At 46.1% G+C, this 11644-nt stretch overlaps 1 protein-coding gene across 2 annotated transcripts in view; it reads right to left on the bottom strand.

Moving 5' to 3' along the window:
• The window catches only part of LOC104135905 (SWI/SNF complex subunit SMARCC1), a 49499-nt gene that overhangs the window by 2807 nt on the left and 35048 nt on the right, over positions 1-11644 (bottom strand). For both annotated transcript variants that reach the window (XM_009649600.2, XM_035889308.1), the window contains 4 exons: positions 8110-8223; positions 7188-7341; positions 6754-6867; positions 4002-4061 (listed from right to left, as the gene is read on the bottom strand). In XM_009649600.2, the coding sequence (XP_009647895.2) occupies positions 4002-4061; positions 6754-6867; positions 7188-7341; positions 8110-8223 (442 nt within the window). The remainder of the gene's footprint in view (positions 1-4001; positions 4062-6753; positions 6868-7187; positions 7342-8109; positions 8224-11644) is intronic.

Below are 11644 nucleotides of genomic sequence, written 5' to 3'. Positions count from 1 at the left end.
TCCAGGCTGAACCCCCCCAGCTCCCCCAGCCGCTCCCCAGCAGCCTGGGGCTCCAGACCCCTCCCCAGCTCCGCTGCCCTTCTCTGGACATGTTCAAATGTTATGAATGAAGTTAATGGCTTTTCAATACTTGAAATCTTTCCCACAAGGCTGAGAACTACCAGCAATCTCAGCCTTCAGGGTAACACTCAAGACTGACTTAACTTTCCACACGCGCAACCTTTCACAGCGTAAAGGCAGAATTCCGAGCCAGCCTGTATCTGTCAGACATCACGACGAGGATACATCCAACGTGTCTGAGTAGCCCACCCAAGCACACAAGGTCAGCACGCGGGACGTTTCGGGAGTTACTAGTGACAAGTAGAAGACCGAAAGGGAGCCAGTAGCCTCATGTGTTAAGAGTTCCCCGACCCGGGAAGGGACATTTCCAGAAAACAAGTTACTGTATATACAAAGGTTGCACATTCAGAAGACATTCGCCCACAGGGCTACACGTGAACCCCTATTTTTCATCAACACTAAAACATTGATTTATTTTTTTTTTTTAAATCCTATAGTTCCTGAACATACTGTTTTTTTCACAGCAGTTTTGGAGGAAAAGTGTTTTAGTGTTTTTACGGCTACGAGAATTCTCCAAAGGCAAAGTAATCCACCCAAACACGAGTCTCTGGCACGTCATGGATGTTGATGGTCAGCTGGGGAAAAACCACAAGCTCCGTAACATTTTCAAAGATGTGGAAGTAGACTAACTAAAAGGACAGAGGAGTTAAATCCAAAAGCGTTAGGAGACGCGACAGGCGCTGAACAAATGAGGCACAAAAAGACCAAGTTGCCTGCAGCGGATGGAGCTTTGGAGCCCCCTGATCTGAAAGTGGTTTAAGCTTTGCCTGGCTTAAGTTTTAAGTTTCTCTCCCCCATAGCTGGGTCTCACTGCTTAGATTGGGTGAGGAGGAAGGAAAAAAAACCTCAGTACATCTTCAGAAGGCCAGTGGCTCCCTGCTCCTTCCCTTAAAACACTGGGTGTGAGATCAGCCGGGCAAGCACCAGACCACAGGAGCGCTGTGCTCCAGCAGAGCTTGGCTGGATGGAAGGAACAGCACAGGAACTGGTGAAGACCAAAACCCTTACAAACCCAAAACCCAGCTCACGGAATCAACGGACAGAATAGTTTGGTTGGGGAACGAAGAAAGGACAGCCTGGTCCTCGCCGCAGGAGCCACTGGTCCCCAACTGCTTACGAACCGTTCTCCCGAGCTCTGACTGATCTCGCCCAAGTGTTTAAAGAAATGAGAAGCTGCTTAGTTCACCAGGTCATACTCATGGGGAAATATTTTTTCCAACGTTCAACCTTCATTCCACTTTCCCTGATTTCAGTTACGTGTCACTGCCCATCCATTTTTAATCACGCTAGCATATCAGATCAGCTTTGCTTTTCAGAGCCACATGGGGTTGGTTTTTTTTTTTCTCCTCATCCTCCTTCCCTGCTTGTTATTATTCCTGCTAGACGAGCTAGCTCTCACGATAGTTGTCCTCACTATAAATAGCTGAAAATGCACTTAACTATGCAAGCGGAGTGCTCCATGGAGGGAGGGAGCAGCGGTGGGGCAGGGAAGATGATGCTGGGAGGGAAGCAGCATTTCCCTCCCCCCCGCCCAGTTTGTTCAGTCAACAGGCGGAAGGACAATAATTATTTTGGGTAAGATTTATTCTTTGGAACTTCACTGCACATATATCTGCCCCAAGGTACCCTGAGGATTTAATTGGACAGAGCTGGCTTGTTGTAGCGGAGTTACTTCTGCTTGAACTGGTATACTCTTTCCTGATTTATTTATAGGTTAAACCCACAAAGAATGAAGAAGAGAAACATTATTAATTTAAACTCGCATTAAATAAAATTGTAATCTCAAGACTTAGGGCAGGTTTCATTTGTTTTTTAAAACAAAAAAGAATGTCATCCGGGTTATTTCATTAAGCTACCACTTGCTATGTATGACCATAAGCTACGAACGTAAAAAAGAATTAATTTTAAGGAATAACACTAGGAAGCAAAGGAGCCAGCACATCGAGCTATCAGACTTGTTTCTCCATACAAGAATGCCATGACAAGGGTGATGGCTTTAAACTGAAGCAGGGGAGGTTTAGACTGGATGTAAGGAAGAAATTCTTTCCAGTGAGGGTGGTGAAACCCTGGCAGGGGTTGCCCAGAGAGGGGGTGGAGGCCCCATCCCTGGGACCATTCCAGGCCAGGTTGGCCGGGGCTGTGAGCAACCTGATGTGGTTCAAGGTGTCCCTGCTCCTGCAGGGGGGTTGGGCTGGGTGACCTCTGGGGGTCCCTTCCAACCCAAAACATTCTATGATTCTATGAAAGACATCTTATCTGTTTTCACCCTATAAGCAAAATTTTTCTACGTGCCAACAGAATAGTATTGGCTAAACGGTGCGTATCAACCTAACATAAAGAAAAAAAAAAGGAAAAAAAAAAATCGATTTTAGCCGTTTGATGAACACTGTTCCCTATCTGTGAGGGCTGAATTGAGTGCGCTGCTGCTGAGGCACTTGGGCAGCTCAGAAAGCAGCCGCACACAGAAGTTGAGCATTGCAACCCAAAACATTCTATGATTCTATGATTGTTCAGCACCGCCAAGATCCACTGTCCATGCTTCTCCTTATGAAATTAACTTTTCTATGGGATTACTGACACATGCAAAGACAAAAAAGCCAGAACGATCACGCAATTCCAGTCTGGTTGGAGCTCTCTCTGCAAGTAAAACCAGACACTGCCCCCCCAACTGGAATTCTTATACCAGAACCCTGAATTACATAAAAGGGGAAAAAAAAAAAAAAAAAAAAAAAGTATCAACCACCCGATCTCTACATGAATAAAACCGTTCCTGTAAAAGAAAGCTTGGCAGATGAACATTTCCTTATAGGAAGTGGCAGCACATTAATTATTTCAGGCCACGGAGATGCTTCTTCTGATGAAACACTGTGAAAGGCAACGCTGCCCTGATGTCAGTGCTCCTGCCGTGCACCTCAGGCGGTGGTTTTCATCCTAGACTGGAACCCCAAGCGACCTGACAATTCCCATGCGGTTCAAGAGCGCCAAATGAGGCAGTCAGGGGATGAAGACCGGATTCCAGCGCGCTAACAGTTCTTTGACCTTATTTGTACAGTGCCCATGTGATTTGAGTCATCTCATGTGTACGTCTCGTAGACTTCCGGAAAAAGCTTAACGAATACAGCAAGTGCAGCTATGGGGCGAAAGGAACGAGTAGATGCGTGGGATTGAAGAGCTACCAAATAAAGAGCATCCCTCCTTAGGGGCAGGAGGCAGGAAACAGCCTCATCTGTTTCTTAACTACTTAAACTTCAGAAATTAGCAGTTTCCCTTCACATGCTATGGCATAGCCAGGAACCTTTAAACTCATCAGAATGTCAAAATACTCATCTTAGTGGCAGGTAAAGCATTACTTGACTTTCTGTTTAGTGAAATCACATTTATCTCATATTGTTAGTGACTTCTGGTTAGTGAAAAGACCTCTTTGCGCAGCACGATCTGTTCTTGAGTTTATGCAACCGTTCTTTAGCACTTAATCTCTGGCTTGCAGATACAAGTCAGAACTGAACCTTAAAGTATATGAAGCCCCTGGAGCACACAGATGTTACTGCCATCTCCTTTTAGTACTAACGTTCTTGTAGCCATGACGGTCAAATAAAGAGCCACCGTTTGGAGGGAGAGCTGTAACCTTTTACCAGTTCAAAAGCCATAACCACGGCGGGCAGGCAGCCGTGTATACACAGATACTCAACCACCCCCTCCTGCAGCTTCATCAGTTGAGTCCCAGGAGATTGCTTCCCACGACAAACCCTGCTTCGCTATTCCAGCTTCTGTCACGGTGTGCAGTTGTCATTAACTCCACTGGAAAAAAGTTATTAACCTACACATAGATTTTTAAAGCACGGAACACCCTGCGTGTTTTGGTTTTGCCCTCATGAACTTACTTCTAATAGCAGCAGTGTCTCTTGTTCTGTCCATTCTCTTCCAGCACTTGCACCTTTACTCTACAAGAGAAAAAATAAGGTAAATACAGGTCTTCTTGCACAGAACTTCATAGAAGAAAACATTGAGGAGGAAAGGGGAAGAATCTGTTATTTAACCCACTCAAACGTGTACCTTTCACAACCTTCCCACCACAGCTAACCAACGCCTGGTTATCTCATACAGCGGTCCAGTTCACATGACTTACTTACGCAGCTAAAGCATGCAGGGTTAAGAGATCCAGTCTTCCCAACACATCCAGGAGAAACTGCAACTCCTCGTTTATGCTGAGCCAAAGCGAAGTGATTTGGTGCCCTTTTCTCCTGGCTCCCAGCTATCTTTGCTTGCACATACAGCAAACAGAAAAGGGCATTTTCCTAAATAATAAAACCCCTTAGGAGTGCTGATGGCATTCTGGTCAGTGTGACTTTGGCCAGTAAAATTAAGCCAAGAACAGAGCAGTTCACAGCAAAGCACCCTGCAGTTCACACCAAAGGATGGAGGCAGCCAACAGACACAACGGACCATCTAACCCCCGAGCAGCTACTGTACCTTGAGGAGACAGCATTGCTCGATTTGGCTGGGATTCTTATAGCTTAAAGGGCACCTTTCTCAACGGAACAGGGTTTATATCAGCATAACTTGGGGCCAGTTCTCTTTAGTATCTTTATCAATGACCTGGGTGGGGGGATTGAGGGACCCCCCTAGCCAGTTTGCAGAGGAGCAGGTTGGACGGGGCTGTGAGCAACCTGGGCTGGTTCAAGGTGTCCCTGCTCCTGCAGGGGGGTTGGGCTGGGTGACCTCTGGGGGTCCCTTCCCACCCAAACCATTCTGTGATTCTATGACACCGAGTGGGGTGGGAGTGTGGGTCTGCTGCGGGGGAGGGGGGCTCTGCAGAGGGACCTGGCCAGGCTGGATCCATAAGCCCAGCCCAATTGGGTGAGGGTCAACAAGGCCAAGGGCCGGGTCCTGCCCTGGGGTCACAACAACCCCATGCAACGCTACAGTTGCGGGCAGGTTTAGGTTGGGCATGGGGAACAATTCCTTCCCCTTGGGGCTGTCAGGGGCTGGGAAGGGCCGCCCCGGGCCTGAGGGCCAGGGTTTGGGGGTGGGATGGCAGGGGTAGGGGAACGGTTGGGCTGGGGGAGCTGAAAGGGCTTTGCCAACCTAAAGGATTCTGGGATTCTATGATCTTTAGCCCCCATTAAACCTCTGCTTCCAAGGCAGGCTGACTGCACTGTGTAAGGTGTGTGCTGCTCCAAAAAGGAAAGTTCACCTATCTACAAGTAACTTGGTAAAAAAATCATAATAAATCTTTACCAATGAGATGAGCTATCTGAAAAGACAAGAGTAATTACAGCAAGATAACCTGCAGCAAATTTAGCAATCGCTTGTTCCAAGGGTTGCTGCCCCCAAATCTGTACCTGGTGGGTAACTCCTGAGGTTTCTAAAAGTTACAAAACTCTTGGTGGAAACTTCCCCTTCTGTGCTTACAGGCACCCTCATCCATTACATATCAAGCCTGTCACCTGCTTATGGAAGAACATTATCTAGATTGGGTGTCTCTGTGCAAGACCCCAGCAAAAGGAAAAGAGTATTTCAGATAAGGAAATCTATCCTATCTCACGCTGCATTTCCAGCAGATCAACCCACAGAGAACGTTGATCAAAGTGAGTCACCCAGCAGCTGATCAGCTCTCAAAGAGGCTGCTATGAACAGCCAAAAAAGTAATTGCCCCACGCATAAAACAGAAAGGGAAACCAACTTCTGCAAATAGATCTGCTCAAGTTCATTGTTACAGATGCTTGTAAATAGAGCCAGCATCTAGAACAGTGGAAGATTTATGGATTTGGTGAATATTTGTACCTCCCTAAACTAAGCGACGAAGTCACTCCATGAAATGCGATACGGAATCAAGCTTCATAAACAAATGTTGATATCTAGAACTGTTGTGGTTTGGGGTTTTTGGTGGTTTTCTTCCCCCAAATAATTCTCTCTCGAACTCCTGGGACAACGAACACGGTACTCACAGAAACCAGTCACACAGAACCGGCCTCACGCCAGCCTAAGGGAGGCACTCATCAGCAGAATGCTGCAGCCTTCCAGACCGAAGGCTATGCTGAAGTGGTGGGCTGGTGTTCCTGCAATACCTCCAAGCACAGACGCGTGAATCGGGCAGCAGGAGGAGTTCAAGGCAAGGGGTGATGGAATTACCAACATCACTGCAACGGTGCCACAAAACTTAGAACTACACAAAACCGTATGTTGCGATGACAGCGCCAAAACATCCCCTGCAATGGTTTTGTGACACCTTTTGTAATCAGGCAACTTTCTGGTGCTGTCAGTCTGGAAAACCCTGCTCAGACTTGGAAAATGGGATGGTTAAAGGCTCTGCGGAAAGATCTCAGATTCTCTATTAAGTTATTGGCTAGTTTGTTGATTCTGAACTGTTCAGGTAAAATATGCAATAACAAAACAAGAGCTCAGTGGCCAGAGCGCGACAGCATTGAGTAGCTTAGGGTAGGTACACCTCTCTATTTCTACCAAATCAGATCTCCAACACAGCCGTGAGGTATCTTAGCATCCTACACTGAGATGGAAGAAATCTAAAAGAGGAATGCAAAAGTAACATAAGTTACTCAATGTCACAGGGGAGGACACTTGAGAAAGAAACATGAATAGAAGGCACAGGGGAATAAATCCCCACGTACTTGCCTTTGCCAAAGTCTTTTTTGAGTAAATGTCTGTGCGAAGCCCAAAGTTCTGCAGATCAGTAGGCTTCTCTTTGTTTTTCTCAGGAAAACTCAACATCTGCTGAGCAGCTGGAACCTGTGAACAAACATTACAAGGGAAAGGTGAGAGGGGCAGGAAGTGAAAGTTATTCAAGGTTTTCAGACCAATGTTAAACAGAACACAGACTGAACAAATTTAAGTTGAATATGAGTCTACAGAGATGACTTTACATAACATCGCTTGCACGCAGTGCTGGCAGATTTGGTTTGGAGATTCCACCTACCTGAAACTCTCAACCTAGACAGACAAAAAAGGGAACGTTTCAGCAAATTGTGCGCAGATTATTCTACCGAGATGCTATATGGCACTGGCTAGAGCTAAGGCAAACACACATTCATGTGACCCGCGGGGCTCACCTGCGGAGTGCGGATGTGGAGAGGCATAAGTCCAGAGGGTGTGTCAGCCAGCACATTGAAGTGAGGAGTAGGCGGAGGTCCCATGGCCATGGGACGGCTTTCTGGATCCACTTGGTAGTTAATGAGACCCCACTGCTCCAGAAAAGCATGTACTCTGTGAAACAACACCACAAATTAAAACCTTAAGAACCAAAGCCTTGCTTACGCTTGACACTGCAGAAAGGAGACAGGGAAGGGAGAAGCGTACGTTTCTGGATCAAACACAGATCCAGAATTTTCTATAATCCTTCACTAACCATGAACAGCAATCCCAATCACATAGCACGAGCTTTGCACAGTCTTGAGCGCACTTCAGCATGTCGCGTAAAACAAAACATGACATTTTTGGTTATAGATAACAGGAAATGACTAAGGAGAAAGGCGAAGCGAAGCTATGGCCACATGCATGGAACCATTTACAGACAACGTACGGATTGTGAGGGCTGCACGACCCTTGGTTTGCTTCCCTCATCTACCTGTAGCTCTTCTCCACCGACTTGACATTTAGCAAGTTCCAAATTTCTAGGGCTCTGCTGCGCCTCACAGCTTAAGGCTGGCAAAACACAGAACTGACAAAGCTGAGCTGCAAAAGTAGAATTTCTGAAACAACTCCACGTGCTTACTAAACAGCAGATCCTAAATAATCACAAATTAAGATCCAAACTCCGTAGGCGTGGCTCAGCAGGCAGAGAGAGTATTACAAACAAACAAGAGCATAAAATAGTCTGGTTAGCAGAAAAGTGGGGAAAATGCCTGCTCATCAACAGCATGATGGCCACTGCCCACACCTGCGCTGTCCTACTGGAGCACTTCCATTTCTAAAGCAGCTCCCATTTCTTTTGGTTGAAGGGAAAGCAGTGGCTGAAAGATCCATGGCTTTTACCTCATGACAGCACACACGTCTCCAGTCAGATTCCTTCGGCAGGCAGTGCTGGTCAAGTACTCTTGAGGGTTTAAGCGATAGGTGTCAATCATGAAGTTGCGGTACGCCAGGTATCTGAAAGGCAATCGATACGTAGGTCACGTACGTTGATGTCTAACGAAGTTTAGAATATGTATTTTCGGATTCACCTTCTCCAAACACCTGTATTACTGACAAGTAAACACCAACAGATAATTTTTAACGATGAAATTTAAAAGTCACTATCAAAAGCAACAGGTACGTAGACTTGGTTTTTATATACTCAGCATGTCCCATCTCTTCCAGACTGTTTCATTCTGGATTTTATCCGTGTTTGGATTAGCAGTATGTCAGAGCATGCCTAAATTGCGAATCACACAAGTAGCTGCGGCAGTTTGGTCATTAACCAAACACTGCACAACAGACTGCTAGGTGCAGGAAGAAACTAACGGGGCCTGGCCTTCACATGGAAACAGGCTAAGTAATCCTTGTCGATCCCCTCCGTGAGCCTGGAAGAAGAAAAAGGTGCACTGGAAACCAGAAGTGGTACACTGGATGGAACGCTGCTCTTTCTACACGTGGACTTTTTAATGCATAAAAAGATCAGTAAGGGAAGGTGAGAGAACAGCAAAATGGAGAAGACAAGATCTTTGAAAAGCAGAGGGCCAGAAGCCAGCGCTCCCCGCTCACCGAGCTGGGAACAGCTAAAGCCCAAACAACTCCCATCACATTCCCATATTTCAGCATGCAACAGCCCAAGCAAGCAGGTTTGGGGGTTCAGCCCATTTCCTGCACTGTAGATATTGCTTCGCCGTCTTTTTCAGTAGGTTTCTGGAACGTGCTAATGCTTCCCAATACAAGTCGTTCAGACCCAACAAAAACGACCATAAAATTCTTGCTAGCCCTGTTCTTTACAGGGAACAAACCCAACCTGCCAACCATGAGTGAGTATCCTATGCAAAGATGTGCTCAAAGCAGCGGGTTATAAGCAGTTTCTACCTTTGGAATATTCAAGATGGGGATGTCTCATATGCAGTGTGCAAAAGCAGCTGGTAACCGAAAATCTAAAGCCTACAGAGATGGAACACCAATGCCTTTCACAGGCAAGACATAAGCAGACAGATGCTGCAAGTACACGTTCCTGCCAACATCCCACACCTCCATGCTGACCAAACGATATATGAAACTTGCTGGAAAAAAGTTATGGGGCTAGGAGTTGGGCTCCTCCATGCTGTTTGGTAGGCAGGAAACAAAAAGGGAGCTTCTTCCACAGAGGAACATTTTTGAATTCTCCTGGAGAGAACGGGGTTGCCACCTGCTCGAGAATAGGTATTTCAAAGCGGTCTTGACTGCAGAAATCAGTTTAATATTTATTAGTTAAGGTCACGTTACTAGGTGGAGAGAGAAGCCTAAGACAGAAACACGCCTAAAGTTTATTCTGAAGGGAGTTCGTTTTCGACGACAACATCACCCGTCAGCCAAAACTCGTCAAGAGCGAGAAAGGCAAGGCAACTGGTATTTAGTTAAAATCCCTTAAGACAGAAGCCACCCCCCAGGTAACTACCGTCACAAGAATGAACCTGGGTGAGCTTTTGAAACATGGTATTTTGCTTGGCCTGAAAACCAAGCTGGAGGCAAGACAATTCCATTGAGAAGGGTGTTTCTATTTTTATTTAAAACGAAAACACGAAGCCAAGACCACATGCTACTCCTACAATCCCTAAACGGCAACAAAAAAAAATACATCTCTAGGATAACATCAGGATTGGAAGGAGTCCCTGATTTACTTCACTCATGGGCAATAACCAGTAGCAGCTCACGGATGAGCATCAGGAGACCTGATGTGTTGATGTCAACTGAAAAAGGAAGCATAGGATTACATATGATGACCACATCGATGGCAAATATGAAAGATTCTGGTTCTTCCACAATTCAATCTGTTTGCAGCCTTCGACATCAAGTCCTAGAAACCCCAAAAGAAAAACATGCTGAGTAATAAAACTGATGGAGCGGAGTTAGCGTCAAATATGTTTTGGACCGAACATGTTTTGGAATCCCTGTGATGCAGCTACAGTCACCTCTGCAACCCAGACATGTAAAGAAGTTGCAAATAAAGACTATAGCCTGAAAATCCTTCGGGGTGCCAGGGACCTCAGGAGGTCTCTAAACCAATCTCATACTGAAACCACGGTCAGCACTGCATTCTGACCAGGTTGCTTAGGGCCTTGTCCAGCAAGGCCTGTAAGAGTCCAAGGAAGAACATTCCCAACTTCCCAGGGCCCCATCCCAACCTTCTTCAGAGTTAAAAATTCCCCTTATATCAAGCTAGAACTTGCTGTGTTTCAGTTTGACTTATTTTATTCCTGCCACAGACCTCAATAACGAGCCTGGCTCCATCTTCTCAGTAACCTCCTTGTGCTTTGGGCAACTACTGCAAGGTCTCCCAACCCTTCTCTTCTCCAGGCTGAAAAGGCTTTGTTTCCAATTTCTATCTCAATATGAGATCAGAAGCCTCACAAAATAACAGCCGGGCCTGAGAAGAGGCGATTCAAGCACAAGAACACTCTCTCTGAAGCCTGCCTTGTTTTCCCGCTGGAAGAGCACGGCAGGAGGATATTGCCGCTATCGTTCGCACTAAGAAAAAACTGAGGAAAAAAGTTAAGTTTGAAGTAGTGTTGTGCATGAAAAATGCACGACTTTGCTGATGTTAAGACCACGCAGTGAGAAGACACCTCAGATGCTTCACTTCGTGGTTAATTAGAAAAAAAAAACCTGGTTTAAAATCCCCCAAAGCTGCTTTGCTACTAGACCAAGATTTGATACCAAGATAAAGCGAACACAGCTGGTCCAGTCCCACTGCCCAAGTCAGCAAGCATACAACGGCCTTCACACATTTAAGATTTCTTTTTTTTGGAGGGGGTGAACTCTGAGGTTTTGGGATTATTATTTTAATGGACACAAGCCCATTGGTCAGAAGCCTGATGCTGACCATCCTGCTCTAATCAATCCCCTCACAAGACTGCTCCGAGTAACTACGTTTACTGTTACAACAGAACATCCTCGGGGAAGGGGAGGTACTTTTACTAACACACACGACAAGCCTTGCAGCAGATTCTCAAGCATTTGATGCAAACCCAGCAGCTTATCTCGTTACACTGCTGAGTCAGAGCAGAAGTTAATCATTTGATGTATGAAAAATCCTGCAATACCTCAAGACAATAATCAGCTCTTTTTTTTTTTTTTTTAAACAGCTTCAGGGAAGCTGTTTAAACAACTGTGTGCGTATAACCTTGAAATAAGAACACTTAAATTCTGCAGTAGATACCAGATCCCACAAGGCATTCTCTCTTCAACTGAGAGAACCCCTCCGCACCTGGATCGGGGTAACCCCCGGGATCCATACAGGCTGGGGGATGAAAGGATGGAGAGCAGCCCTGCCCAGAGGGACTTGGGGGTGCTGGTGGATGAAAAGCTGGCCATGAGCCGGCCATGGGCGCTGGCAGCCCAGAAGCCAACC

Source organism: Egretta garzetta, unplaced genomic scaffold (assembly GCF_000687185.1).
Source record: "Egretta garzetta isolate BGI_Z169 unplaced genomic scaffold, ASM68718v1 scaffold432, whole genome shotgun sequence".
In the NCBI taxonomy this organism is placed as follows: domain Eukaryota; kingdom Metazoa; phylum Chordata; class Aves; order Pelecaniformes; family Ardeidae; genus Egretta; species Egretta garzetta.
Note: the sequence above shows the minus strand (reverse complement) of the source record. Positions and strands in the feature narration are given on the sequence as shown.